The sequence below is a fragment of the Canis lupus genome, chromosome 1 (assembly GCF_011100685.1).
Source record: "Canis lupus familiaris isolate Mischka breed German Shepherd chromosome 1, alternate assembly UU_Cfam_GSD_1.0, whole genome shotgun sequence".
Taxonomy (NCBI): Eukaryota; Metazoa; Chordata; class Mammalia; order Carnivora; family Canidae; genus Canis; species Canis lupus.
In genome coordinates, this window is record NC_049222.1 from 82,040,642 (window position 1) to 82,056,457 (window position 15,816).

The 15,816-nt window shown below is 35.0% G+C and overlaps 1 protein-coding gene across 4 annotated transcripts in view; it reads right to left on the bottom strand.

The window, feature by feature from the left end:
• VPS13A (vacuolar protein sorting 13 homolog A) overlaps positions 1-15,816 on the bottom strand; it is a 235,292-nt gene that overhangs the window by 200,702 nt on the left and 18,774 nt on the right. For all 4 annotated transcript variants that reach the window (XR_005354104.1, XM_038527037.1, XM_038527038.1 and 1 more), the window contains exons 3-7: positions 14,623-14,665; positions 11,841-11,936; positions 11,271-11,372; positions 2,623-2,732; positions 1,882-1,941 (exon numbers count right to left, since the gene is read on the bottom strand). Coding sequence is in view for 3 of the 4 variants with exons in the window: in XM_038527037.1 (XP_038382965.1) it covers positions 1,882-1,941; positions 2,623-2,732; positions 11,271-11,372; positions 11,841-11,936; positions 14,623-14,665 (411 nt within the window). In the remaining variant the exon portion in view is untranslated. The remainder of the gene's footprint in view (positions 1-1,881; positions 1,942-2,622; positions 2,733-11,270; positions 11,373-11,840; positions 11,937-14,622; positions 14,666-15,816) is intronic.

Consider the following 15,816-nt stretch of genomic DNA (forward strand, 5'->3'; position numbering starts at 1 on the left):
AACATAAAAAAACAATCACAAACAGTTAAGTGCCATCCTAGAGGTTAAATACACAGTTCTCAGAATAAGGTAGGAGCCTCAAACTCAGAGGTGTAATGGAGAAAGTGATGTCTAATATATGACATATGAAAAGAAATTTTTTATTTTAAAGTCAGTAGGGAATGTCTCCGAGTAGGAAAATATGCAAACATGCAAAATATTCAGGGAACTGAAGAAGCCCAGTATGGCCAGAGAACATAAAGCAAACAAAGGAAAGAGGTAAAACCAGATGTTACCTGGGGTCAGATTACAAAAGGACTATAAACTATTTTAAAACAAAATTATTGGCTTTATTCCAATAGCAATGAGAAGCCACTGAGGTGAATAAAGTGTTTAGATGCTTATTCTACAAAGATGGTTTTCATTTTTTGGTAGAGAACTGAAGAGATGACAACAGTGGTTTTCAAACTTGAGCATGCATCAAAATCACCCAGAGGGTTTTCTAAAACCTAGATTGGTGGGGCCCCCAACTTGAGTTTCTAATTGAATAGGTCTGGGCTAGGGGACCAGTTTCCAAGGTCTCTCAAAGGTAATGGTCAACACCACTGCAGTCACAGTTACCCACTACACCTCCACATTTTCACAGCCAATGGCTAATTCCCCATTCACACTTCTCAAACTTATAGCAGCATTTGACAGTTTACCCCACCCAACATCATTCAGTTACTTATCATTTGGCTTTTCTTATTTATTTTGCTTGTAGTGGATCCATGTTTTAAAAAGAAATTATACACAAAAACCCAATGGATATAACAAATAAAAAGCAGGTAATGAAATACTACATAGCAATTAAACTGAATTATGTGTAGCAACACAAGTAAATGTCAAAAAAACTGTGATGAGAAAATGAAAATTTATATAAAAATCATGGAACATAGTATTTAGGATGTTTATCTTTGAGAGAAGGGTGAGAGTAGAAAACAAAACAGATGTAAACTTTATTCCTTAAGAGTTTATTTATTCTTTAAAGGTATTTAAAATTTAAACCACATGACAAATTCCACAACTGTCCGTTCTGGATGCAACCCAATGTTCCATAATCTTCTATTTGCTCCTCTACTTTAAAAATTCCTCAATTTGAGGGACGTCTGGGTGGCTCAGCGATTGAGCATCTGCCCTCGGCTCAGGGTGTAATCCCGGGGTCTGGGATCGAGTTCCACTTGGGCTCCCTGTGAGGAGCCTGCCTTCTCCCTCTGCCTCTGTCTCTGCTTCTCTGTGTGTCTCTCATGAATAAATAATTTTTTAAAAATCCTCAATTTGAAAAACTAGAGAAGAAAGTTCACCACAATATTGAAAATGGTGGTAAGGAAAGAAGCAATTTGTTTCTTTATGCTTTTCATGACTTATCAAAAGGTTCTGAGATAAACATTCATTACTTTTATTTTCTACTTATTTAAGAAATGTATTTTTTAAGAAAAAATATCCAATATTATAATTTGCAAATAATAGGCCCTCATTATTTTTTAAAGATTTTATTTATTCATGAGAGAAAGAGAGAGAGGCAGAGACACAGGTAGAGGGAGAAGCAGGCTCCATGCAGGGAGCCTGACGTGGGACCCAATTCCAGGACTCTGGGATCACACCCTGAGCCAAAGGCAGACGCTCAACCACTGAGCCACCCAGGTGTCCCATGGCCCTCATTATTTTAAACTAAATCTGAATATGAATCATTTTTGAAATGCTGAACTACCTACCGCCAATTCCAATCCAGCCTATGCACTTTCTATACTAATTCCATTCAGACAACTATTTTTGATGCTGGCATACATGAAAAATAATTAAGAATTTGATGAACTATACTGCACAATTAAATATGGTTAAATTTCTTTGAAAACAAAGTACCTGCATGCTGAGATTTTGAAGGGAAATACCAAATGACAGTGGGTTGTCTCGATTTGTGATCTAAAGAGGAAAGAGGAAATTTTACTCAGATTTTTAGTTAAACAAAATCCACTTTATAGAAAAAAGTTCATTTTCTGGGACATACTCTTATTTCAAACATTCAAAAACATTTCAAACATTCAAAAACCAACTTTCTACACCTTTTATTCCTATAGTTTTTCCTAATATTAATTAAAATACCAAATATGAATGGATTGGTGTAAATAAATCTCCATGTTTTTTAGTTTATTAAAAAAAAAGCTTATTAAAAAAGATGACTGACCTCACAGTAGTACTAGAAGTCAATAACTATGTAATTCTGAGAGAATACAGTATCTACTAGACATAAACAATCCAAGTCTAGCTCTATTGATTCCTAGACCAGTGTAGTTTCCGGGAGGTAAATATATTTTAAAAATACTTAACTGCTAAACTCATAATGCCAACTATCAAAGGTAACTGTAACATAGAAAGGCATTTGCCTTCATTATCTGATTTCTGAACATTTTAGGAAAGTATTATCAAGGCAATAAATACTGCAAATGAAAACTATTATTCAGAAAAGAAAGATCGGGTCATTTTCAGCTCTGTATCCTTCCACTTCTCAGTATCCCATAGGTTGACCATTATAGAGCAGGTATCAACAAACAGTAAAATATTTACATAAATATAAAAACAAGTTTCATCTATTAAAACACTTACATCATCTTCATACCGAATATGGATGTTGGAAATTTTCACTTGAAGATTTTTTATTATCTGAGTAATTAATTTTTCTGTAAAAGTGTCCTGTTTCTCCACTTGATGTTTTTCTACAACAGCAAATATTCTTTTTTTAACTTGAATGAAAAATACACTGTATAAATATTCCCATATCAAGTTAACATAAACATGACCACGTTAAAGAAAAAAATCTATTTGTACACAGAACACTAAGAGCCTGCTTTCCCCCAAAGTCTTCCCTACCAAAGACTTTCAAAGGCAACCACATACATACAGTTTTCAGAATCTATTTTTTAAATGAAACGGAAGCCAACTGTGTAGAACTTAATGCCACTGAATCTTATAACTTCTGCTAACTATACCTGAGTATATAAAGATTTGGAAAACAATGAAGATTATTAGATAAGAATTATAATGGGCTTAAATTAGAAAAGCCAGTAATAGCAGAAAGTAGGAATGTTCCTTAAAATTAGTGATACTATCACAAGTTGTATGTGGCTCAATGTATACAACAGTTGAATATGCTTCTCCTCCTGATGAATCCAAAACGAAATTATAAGAGCCTTTCCTTTTCTCTTTCAAGTAGGAATGAAGGAAGTTCATCCTTGTTTCATTTTTCTAAAAAAGGTTTTAACCATTTCCAGCTTCAAAACTTTCCATGGGCATAGAAAAATAAAGGATTAAGGTTCCTAATCTCTTTTTTAATATGTCTTTGAGGGGTGCTTGGGTCAGTCAGTTGAGTGTCCAACTCTTAATTGTGGCTTAGGTCAAACATCCAGGTCCAGGGAGCAAGGCCTGGTCAGGTTCTGTGCTCATAGTAGAGTTTACTTGAGAATTTTTGCTCCTCTCCCTCTTCCCTTTCCGCTGCTTACTCGCTCTCTCCCTTTTCCCCCCACTCTCTAAAATAAATAAATCTTTGGAAAAAAAAATATGACTTTGATAAACACAAGTTACGATCTCTTAACCCTATTTGAAAATGCCAATGAGGAGGCAGCCCAGGTGGCTCAGTGGTTTAGCGCCACCTTCAGCCCAGGGTGTGATCCTGGAGACCAGAGATCCCACGTTGGGCTCCCGGCATGGAGCCTACTTCTGCCTGTGTTCTGCCTCGAAGGAAGGAAGGAAGGAAGGAAGGAAGGAAGGAAGGAGGGAGGGAGGGAGGGAGGGAGGGAGGGAGGGAGGGAGGGAGCCAATGAGGGCATCAGGGTGGTTCAGTGGTTGACCATCTGCCTTTGGCTCAGGTCGTGATCCCAAGGTCCTGGGATCGAGTCCTGCATCAGGTCCCCACAGGGAGCCTGCTTCTCCCTCTGCCTAAGTCTCTGCCTCTCTCTGTCTCTTTCATGAATAAATAAATAGGATCTTTTTTTTTTAAGATTTTATTTATTTATTCATGAGAGAGAGAGAGAGAGAGAGAGAGAGAGAGAGGAGACACAGGCAGAGGGAGAAGCAGGCTCCATGCAGGGAGCCTGATGTGGGACTTGATCCTGGGTCTCCAGGATCAGGCCCTGGGCTGAAGGCGGCGCTAAACCACTGAGCCACCCGGACTACTCTAAATAGGATCTTTAAATTAAAAAAAAAAGAAATGAAAATGCCAATGAAAACTATCTCATTTCCTATTTCTAGTCGTGTTCCACCTGTACATACATGTCTTTTCCTCTAATTCAATGGCCCAGGAGGACAAGCTGATGAAGATCTATTTACATTCAAATCCAACTGTCAGTGAACAACAGGTTAGCAAATACACTCAAATATAAAAGGACTTTAGAATTAATAAGAAAACAAAATAGAAGCTCTTTGAAAGACTAGGCATTTTAACCTTTGAATACCACCATATCCTAAAAAAAAATCCTTTGCTTTATGAATCCATTCATTCAATTTAAGATCTTCCTTTCCTCATCTAGTAGTTCCCTAATTCCTTATCCTGCTCATATTCCATAATCTATTATTTCACCAACCTTTTAAACTCTTATTCTTTTCCTCATTTTCCTGTGTCAATAAAGCTCCAACCCTGGATAAACCTATTTTCTATATAAACATGTTTATACCTTGCCAGTTGAGAATAGGAGTAGGAAAAAAAAAAAATCACACCAGAACAGACTATAATGACTTTACCCCCAACATCACTCTTACAACATTTTTCCACCCCACTTGTTCACACACTCCAGATAGCTATGTCAAAATTCTTTTCTGATTCTCCTCAAAGATCTAACAACCCTTTCACTGCTCTCTTTACTCTGAGGGGACCCTCACCTCCAACTTTGGAAGAATGGAAGTTCCTTTTCAGTAATCATTCCTTGAGGATCACAACATGCATGACATAAATAAAATGATTACTTCTTTATCTTCAGTTTACCTGATACTTTATTAGGATACGATGCCTTATTAGGATCTGATACATTCTCTGCTTTCCAAAACACTCTTTTCCCATGAAATCATAATCTCCAAACTTCTAATTATCTGATCACTCTCTTGATCATCTGTGTTCCTCTACTATACAATCATTAAATGCTGGATATCCTTAAGGCTCAGTCCCAGGATTGCTTCTCTTCTCCTACTATACTGCTGCCTCAGGGAACCTCACGCACACCTTACAGCTTGAACTATCATCCAAAGAGCTGGTAACCCACAATTGTATTTTAAAGTAGTAAGTGAGATATATTCACAAAGAAATTGATACATTCAATAAAATATAAATAGGACAATATAGCCAGAAGAAAGAATAGAAGAGAAAGAGGTGAGGCCAGTAATTAGGCTGAAGAGGTAGACAGGATTTTAATCCTATAAACTTTTCTGTATCATGCTGAACAGTTTAAACTTCCACCTGAAAACAATAAGCTATCACTAATGAATTTTAAGCATTGTTAAACATTTCCATTTTAGATCTATGTAAAAACAGGAGAGACTTCTGATTAAACATGGTGGATTATTATCTATTTCCCTACTTTTCAGTAAAACCCCACTAATGCAACAGTAAAGGAAAAAAATGTATAATCCCTAAGGCCAAATATACAAGTAACAAAACAGATAAGAGATACCTTCAAAAGTTTAGAAGCTGAAATGCAGATAGTCTTAACCTACTTAGCAGAGATGAAGCAATTTGATCCTAAATGTCTATAAATGGAGATGCCAATGATAAAGATGACTCAAAACCCAGAACCCTGGCAAAATTCAGAAACTGAATCCTCAGAAAACATAAATGGTAGGAAAAGGATGATAATACAAGGATTGGTTAAGTCTGTGTAATTAGTAGTTAGACTTCCAGTACCTTTCCATTCTAGTGAGAAGCAAGAATTTACTGTGAAGAAAATAAATGCAAAAAAGATCTAAAACTTTCAAGTAGGTCTATATGGAGTAGGCTTAGGGGCTAAGCCAGAAGACAACATTTTTGCTTTAATTATGGGTGCTATATTACTTATTAACTTTCAAAGCTATATATATTATTTTGATAAGATGAAAATAATTTTCAAAAAGCAAAAGCCTGGGGAACCGGGGTGGCTCAGTGGTTGAGCATCTGCCTTTGGCTCTGGTCGTGATCCCAGGTTCCTGGGACTGAGTACCACATCAGGCTCCCTGGGGGAGCCTGCTTCTCCCTCTGCCTACATCTCTACCTCTTTCTCTGTATCTCTCATGAATGAATAAATAAAAATGTGTAAGAACAAACAAACAAACAAAAAACAACCAGACAGAAGATAAGGTAACAGAAGACTTAGCCAATAAACGAACCAGATTTAACACACGTATAATATACATAACGATTCCACAAGAGCAGCATCTTCATTCTTCTTAGATACACTTAAGACAGTTTCCATGATAGTCCACATATTAGGACACAAATTAGGTCTCAACAGATTTAAAAATATAGATACCAAGCAAAGTATCATCTCGGACCACATCAGAATAAAGTCAGAAATAAAACACAGAAATTAAATTGGAAAATTCACATGTTTGTGGAAATTAAAACAAACTTAAAATCACCGATGGATCACAGAATAAATCATAAGGGAAATTAAACAACAGAGATATGAAAACAAAAATGTAGCATACCAAAACTTATGGGACACAATAAAAAAGTATTAAAAAGGAAATTTATAGCTATAAAAAACAAAAAGTTCTTAAAATAACTTACCTTACAACTTAACAACTAGGGGAAAAAAGGACAAACTAAATCAAAAGCTAGAAGAGAAAATTAAGATTTAAGTAGAGGTAACCTAAATATAAAACCAATAGAAAACAAATGAGACCTGAAATTGGGTTTGTTTTGTTCTAAATATTTTATTTATTTATTCATGAGAGACACATACAGAGAGGCAGAGACATAGGCAGAGGGAGAAAGCAGGTTCCCCGCGGCAAGCCTGATGGCAGGACTTGATCCCAGTACCCAGCGATCACAACCTGAGCCAAAGGCAGATGCTCAACCACTGAGCCACTCACAGGTGCCTTGAAGTTGGTTTTTTGAAAAGGTCAACAAAACTGAAAAATATCTAAGTGGACTAAGTGGACCAAGAAAAAAAGAAAAAAGACTCCAAATACCAAAATAACATGTAAGAGTGGGAATATTACTACAAATGCTACAGACCTAAGAAGGATTATAAATACTATGAATAACTGCATGCTAACAAACTGGATTAACTAGATGAAAGGAACTCCTAGAACCACAAAACTACCAAGACAAAATTACAAAGAAATTAAAAATTTGAATATACATATAACTGGTAAGGAAACTGAATCAGTGACCTAAACTCTCATGACAAATAAAAGCCCTGGAACTGATGGCTTAACTGATGAATTCTACCAAACACTTAAATAAAAACATCAATCTTTTCAAACTCCTCAAAAAAAATTAAAGATTCCAAACTCAATGTATGAGGTCAGCATTGATCTGATATCAAAGCTTCACAAAGACACTACAAGAAAACTACAGATTTACCTGATAAGTATTGATGCAAATACTAAAATACCAAAAAATAAAATTCAACAGCACGTTAAGAAGATTATGTGCCATGACTCACAATTTATTGCTAGACTGGAAGGATGAGTAGATATATCAAAATCAATGTACTATACCACATTTACCAAAAAAAAAAAATATATATATATATATATATGATCATCTCAATTAATGAAGAAAAAATATTTGACAAACTTCAATACTTTCATAATAAGGAGTCAACAAACTAGGACTAGAAAGAAACTACCTCAACATAATAAAGATCATCTAGAAAAAGCCCACATCAAACATCATACTTAATGTTAAGGCTGAAAGCTTTCCCTTGAAAAATCAGAGACAGCAAAAATGTCCAGTTTTGTTCATTTTTATTCAACATAATACTGGAAAGTATAGCCAGAGTAATTACAAGAGAAAAAGAAACAAAAGGCATCCTAATCAGAAAGGAAGGAGTAAAATTATTTCTGTTCATAGACAATATGATCTTATATGAAGAAAATGCTAACTACCCAACAAAGCAACTGTTAAAACCAATAAACTCAGCAAAGTAGTCAACACAAAAAAATCAATTGCAGGGGTGCCAAAGTGGCTCAGTTGGTTGAGGAACCAACTCCTAATTTCAGCTCAGGTCGTGATCTCAGGGTCATGAAATTGAGCCCTGCCTTGAGCTCCATGTTGAACATAGAGCCTGCTTGGGATTCTTTCTGTCCTTCTCCCTCTGCCCCTCCCCACGCTCGCATACATGCACACACACACTCTCTCTTACTCTCCAAAAAAAATTAAAAAATCAATTTCGTATTAATTCCCTAACAATGAAGAATCTGAGGAGGGAAATCACAGAAACAGAAACAAGCATCAAAAAGAAAAAAAAATAACTTTGAGACTAACAGAACCAAGGAAGTAAAAGATTTGTACACTAAAAATTACAAAACCGTATCAAAAGATATTTTAAAAGATATAAACAGAGGGAAACACATTCCAAGTTCATGGATTGAAAAACACTGTTAGTATGTCAACACTACCCAAAACAATCCATGGATTCAAAGCAATCCTTATGAAAATCCCAATTATACTTTATGAAGAAACAGAAAAACGCATTCTAAAATTCATAAGGAATCTCAAGGGGCTCTCACAGAGCAAAAAACAATCTTGAAAAAGAACAAAGCTGAAAGACTTACACATTTCCTGATTTTAATATTTACAACACAGCTACAGTAATCAAAACAAAGTGGTACTGTCATGCGGACATGTAAACAAATGAAATAGAACTGAGCACACAGAATAAACCCTTGCATATATAGTCAAATGATTTTTTAAAAGGGGCCAAGACTATTCAATCAGGAATGGATAGTAATTTTAATAAATGATGCTGGGAAGACTGGATATCAAGATATCCACAGCAAGAGAATAAAGTTGGAGCCTTATCTACAAATATATACAAAAATTAACTCAAAATGTAACTAAGATTTAAATTTAAGACCTAAGGGGTCTCAGGGTAGCTCAGTGGTTGGGTGCCTGCCTTCGGCCTAAGGTGTGATCCTAGAGTCTGGGGATCAGGTCCCACATCGGGCTCCCTGCATGGAGCCTGCTTCTCTCTCTGCCTGTGTCTCTGCCTCTCTCTCTCTCTCCCTCTCTCATGAATAAATAAAATCATAAATTAATTAATTAATTAAAGACCTATAACTTTAAAACTCTTAGAGGAAAATATAGGACCAAAGCTGCATGATACTGGATTTGGCAATGATTTCTTGCATAGGACACCAAGGCACAAGCAATAGAAGATGACAAAATGAATTTCATGGAAATTTAAAAATTTTGTGCATAGGACACTATCAACAGAATAGTTACACAAAGAATGGGATAAAACTTGCAGATCATGTATTTAGTAAGGGGTTAACATCCAGAATACATAAAGAACTCCTACCACCCAACAAAAACAAAAAAGACAACCCAATTAAAAGATGAGCAAAAGATACTTCTCCAAGAAGATATACACTTCTCCAAAAAAGATATACAAATAGACACTTCTCCAAAGAAGATATACAAATGGCCAATAAGCATGTGAAAAGAGATGCCACTTCATCTCCATTAGGATGCTACCATGAAAAAAAAGACAAAATAACCACCACAGGCAAGGATGTGAAGGAATTGGAACCTTTGTGCACTGTTGGTGAAAATGTAAAATCATACAAGACCCTGTTGAAAACGGTATAGTGATCCCTCAAAAAGTCAATAAATAGTACAATTACTACAGATCCAGCAACTCCACTTCTGTGTACATACTCAAAAAAACCTGAAAGCAATCTCAAAGAAATATTCGTACTCCCATGTTCAGAGCAGCATTAATCACAATAGCTAAAGCACAGGAACAACCCAAGTGTCCACTGATGGGTGAACGGGCAAAATGTGATATATACAAAAAATGGAATATTCAGCTAAATATTCTGACATATATTCAGCTAAATATTCTGACATATGCTACAACATGGACAAATCTTGAAGACATGATGCTAAGTGAAATAAGCCAATTGGAAAAAGACAAGTTATAGGATTCCACTTATATGTAGTACTCAGAGTATTCAAAACGATAGACAAGAAAGTAGAATTGTGGTTGCCAGAGGTTGGAAGTGAGGGGGGTGGAATGGGTGGGTTATTGTTTAATGGGTATAACGTTTCAATTTTACAAGGAGAGAGACATGAAGATGGATGGTAGTAATGGTTGCACAACATTTATAAATGTACTTAATACCAGGGAGCTGTACACTTAAAAATTATTAAGATGGTAAACTCTATTATATGTATGCCACAGTAAAAAAAAAAATTAAAAGAAAAGATGATTGGGGATGTTAGTGAACAACTACACAGGATATGAAAGAACTGAGAGAAGAAACAATTACAAGAAGTGTGACCAAAAATTGTATTAAATCTCCTTTAAAGCTTCTACCTCTTTGTCAAGAGGTTAAATGTTTATTATTAGATTTTACTTTTTTTATTGGAAAAAAAAATACATGGCAAGGTTGGTGATATAAGTATACACTTTTTTAAGATGCTTACAATAACAGAAGATATAAACAGATAACTAGGTTAGGAAGATCATTTTGTGTTTGAAGATAAGACAGGCTGCAGCATATTTACATGCTAAGGAGAAAGCTTTACCAGAGAGAACAGAGTACAAAAAGTACCTGGTGATAGTGACCACTGCAGAAGGGGAAAGGAATTAGTTTTCTGCAGGACAGCTCCTCCACTGAGAAAAGGGTTGAAGTAATGGACTTTGGTCTAGGCTAAATAGGAAAGGATATGAACCCAGAGAATAAACAAACAGATTTAGGAAAACAAATATATCAAAGGACTAAGTACCTCCAAAAGGTTAAGAATTGATATAGGGGATTTTTTTTTATAAAGCTAGAAAACAAAATATACTTGATGAAATTAATTATTACAGTTAAAAACTAACCTTACCCTCATAAGGTAGGTATATTATTTGTCATAAGGTAAGTTTCTATAAGTAAAATTTCTGTAAACATAATAAAATACAAAACCACGTTAAAATTCCCCACGTAATAAGATTCCTTCATATTTGTTAAATAATTTCAATGCCTCCAGAGAAAAGTAATATTCAAATGATAAGTATTTGTCTTTCCTCGGTTTTTTATTACCATTTTTATTTACTGTTTTCTTTCTTTACCTTGATCAGCTACTTTTTGTTTGGCTTCTTCTATTCGTTTCAGTTCGTGCTGTTTTGCTTCCAAGAGTTGTTTTTCTTCTTTTAAAGGATCGTATTTTATTTCTACAGGAAGCATAAAACGAATATTTAATTACTTTATACTCTTTCAAAAATATCCTTGAGTTGAAAATAATCACTAATTCAAAATCTGTAAAAATTTACAGTGAAAACCAATTTAATTTGAGTTTCCAAATGCTAATTTAAATATAGAGGTACCTCAGAGCAGGGCACCTAGGTGGTGGGCGGTTAGTTAAGCAACTGCCTTCAGCTCAGGTCAGGATCCCAGTGTCCTGGGATGGAGCAGGGAGTGAGGCTCCCTGCTCAGCAGAGTTTCCTTCTTCTTCCTCTGCTCCTCCCCTTGCTCCTGCTCCCTCTCTCACTCACTCACTCTCTCACTCAAATAGAGTCTTTTAAAATAAATATAAAAGTATCCCAAAAAACTTATCAGAAGTATTTTTAACATAATTATCAAAGATTTTTCCAACCACAAATAAAAGTACTTAAATTTCCAACGTTTAAAATTTGACTTACTAGAAGAAGGCACTATGAGTAAATAGATGTCTCCCAGAACAGCTTCAACTGGTTGAGTATACAGGTTTTTCCATGGAATTATAAGATTAAGATTACCTACATGATGTTTTTTAAAAAGGACAAAAAATATTATTCATTCAATTGTATTTACTTCCAGCCTATTGTCTGTCAGGCATTAGTAGAAGTAACAAAATAACAAACGAGTCACTTTACAGAAAGCTGTTTTACAACCAAAAACAATAAAAGCCTTTGTTGTAATAATCTGAAATTATTTGTATTAGTACTGTTGGAAAATCTACTACTAAATGATATTCTAAAAATTTACAAGTTTCTATTTACAGCAATCTGCAACACAAATGTAACAATGCTTTTCTGCCATTAACCAATAATCTTTGGTATAACTTTGATTTCTCCAATTATTACTCTAAATCACTATAAGAATTTACATAACACTTTCAAAAGATAGTCTATAAAATTTACTGTATATCTCATATATGTAAGTGTATTTTCCACAGAGTAAAATTGAGTGTATTTTTCAGAGACTACATATACATATATACAAACATAACATGTGTTTATGATTATCAACATTCAGTGAATGTATGTGCAGATTTCTATGGTAATAATCAAGGGTTATGGACAAGATTAGAAAACCATTCAAACTCAGTGAAAATGTTTTACTACAATCCAAAAGCAAAGTATTTTTTAAAGCATTAGACTTCTTAAAACTAAAAAATGTGATGTAAAGTATTCATTATATTGATTCTATCTTGTGAATTTAGAGTATTTCCATAATAGAAGTAAGGGGGAGGTGATTAAAAAAAAGAAAATATCCGTAATAGTTTTTAAATTCTTCAAGACTTTTTATAAACCATGAGTCTCTTCATTTAGAAATAGCTGCCATGACTAGAAAGGGAAAGATTACCGACATGACAGTTGCATTAACTGGCTAGCTTTTGGGGAAGGGAAAAAAAATCTACCTAGATTTATCCCATCACATAACCCCAAAATTCCATGTTTAAAAAAAATCCAAATGAGTAAAAGATTTCATTTTATAGGGATCCCTGGGTGGTGCAGCGGTTTGGCGCCTGCCTTTGGCCCAGGGCATGATCCTGGAGACCCGGGATCGAATCCCACGTCGGGCTCCTAGTGCATGGAGCCTGCTTCTCCCTCTGCCTATGTCTCTGCCTCTCTCTCTCTCTCTCTCTCTGTGACTATCATAAATAAATTTTTTTTAAAAATTAAAATATATTTAAAAAAAAAGATTTCATTTTATGTCAATCCAGAATAAAACAAACGATCTGATTTATAAGAAATGGATGATTTTCTGAGTGTTTAAATCAGAGAAGATAGCACCCATTTCAAATCTGTGTATGGTCTAAAATATAACCAGAATGAAATTAACACATTAGAAAAAAATAATTGTGATAAATCTGATACAATTTATAAATCTACCAGGTAGACTGCTTATACACACATATATTAATAATCCAAGAGTAAATAAACAAAACAGAGAACAGTAACAAAATAGCATTAAAGTAATCAAAGAAACACAAAGTTACTAATTTACCATTTTCACCAGTAAATTTTAAAAACAAAACAGTTTTTTTCCTCCCATTATAAGGTATAGACTCCTAGAAAATTTGGAAAATACACAAAAATATAAACAAAGGCAATCCTAAAAATCTTTCAAATACAAATGCTTTAAAAATATGTATATATTTACACTTGCTATATGTGTAATTCTACATGCTAAATGAAAAAAAGTTGAAAGATCAGTTGAGATTAACAACATCTAATAGCAGCAAGGGAAGGGGCACCTCAGTCAGTTGAGCCTCCAACTCTTGGTTTTGGCTTGGGCTGGCTTGAAGATTCCCTCTCCCTACCACTCTCTCCCTCTCATTCCCCATCCTCCTCAAATAAAATCTTTAAAAAAAATAGCATTAAAACTAGTTGTAACCCTATACTGCTCATTTGAAAATGTGTATTTCTTTCACTCAACAAATTTTATCCTTATTATATGCCACGTATTGTACTAGTAGTAAGAATAAAAATAAAATTGACTTAAGAAACTTGTTGTCTAGTACAAGAAAAAAAATAATCATATTAAAGAATGACAGCTGCGGGCAGCCCCGGTGGCACAGCATTTAGCGCCGCCTGCAGCCTGGGGTGTGATCCTGGAGACCCGGGATCGAGTCCCACATCGGGTTCCCTGCATGGAGCCTGCTTCTCCCTCTGCCTGTGTCTCTGCCTCTCTCTCTGTGTCTATGAATGAATGAATGAATGAATTATTTAATTAATTAATTAAAAATAAAGAATAAAAAAACGCTCACTCTCTAAAGGAAAAAAAAAAAAAGAAAGAATGACAGCTGCTAGGACAGAGGAGAGGTAGGAGAGGTATGCAAAAAACCTCAGAAACTAAGTTTCTGGCCGCACTGCCTAGATGATCTAGACCTGACTCCTTACACCATATATCCATGGTCAATGAGAATATAGCAATCACTAGTCAGAAACCTAAGAAACCAAGACAGACAGTTATGCTATTAGATTTAATACATTCCCTGTGGATTAGCTCATTTTAACACCTAATAAGATATATAATTTCATAGTTTTTAAACAAGGGTATACGGACCACACAGTAATTTTAAGTTACCCACCTAAGTTCTCCATGATTTTTGATTAATGCAGAAACATTAAAAATATCAAATTAAAGACATACTAAGCATATCATTCTTATTGTATGCCCAACCAGGAGGACATTCAAATAAGCAGCACAGCTTACCTATATGACCAACTTTAACTTTAAATGGTACATCCAGTTGACTCTACAAAAACATCATATATAAAATATTAGTACATATACAGGCCAACAAAACAGACTATTTTCTTCCCAAAATTATTTAAAGTGTGTAAGTTAACCTACACCTTCTCTTTGTCCTCAAATATTAAATTTATAGATACACAATTATAATATTATTTTCAATCCACAAAATTCAGGAAGACTGATCATTTTTAAATAAAAAAAGGGATAGTTCTACAGTAATACAGACCACCTAAGTCACTCATGCCAAAAATCATACTGCTTTTACATTGTATGGGGTGGGGGTAACAGAGGTGAGGAATTTCACTGAACTAAGTGAACTAACTTGTAGGGAGGTTAATATGCCATTTTGCAAAAAATATCCCCACCCCCAAATTTCTCCCCATCCAACGGGGAAAAGGACAACCTTTTCAAAAAGTGGTGCTTAGGAAACTGGATATCCACACACAAAAGAATGAGGTTAGACCCTTACCTTATAACTATATATAAAAATTAACTCAAGATGGACATAAGACCTAAACATTAGAACCAAAACTACAAAACCCTTAGAAGAAAACATGGTAAAATCTTGACACTAGATCTGGCAATGATTTCTTGGATCATATCAATGACACAGACAACAAAAGAAAAAGAAAACCAGATGAAATTTCACCAAATTAAAAACATTAGTGCATCAAAGGATACTGTCAACAGAGGCATAAGGCAACATAAAGAATGGGATGAAGTTGGGCAGCCCAAGTGGCTCAGCGATTTAGCGCCACCTTCCGCCCAGGGCCTGATCCTGGAGACCCGGGATCGAGTCCTGCATTGGGCTCCCTGCATGGAGCCTGCTTCTCCCTCTGCCTGTGTCTCTGCCTCTCTCTCTCTCTCTCTCTCTCTGTCTCTCATAAATAAATAAAATATTTTTTAAAAATGGGTATTATCAAAAAAACAAAAAATAGTGCCTGGCTGGATCAGTCAGTAGAGCATGTGACTCTTGATCTTTGGGTCATGAGTTCAAGTCCCACACTGAGGAGTACACTTAAAACTTTTTAAAAAGAACATTAAAAAAATAAATGTTAGCAAGGATGTGGATAAAGTGGAAATTATATATGTTGGTGGTGGAATATAAAATGGTTCAACTACCATGGAAAACAAGAATGCAGTTCTTGAAAA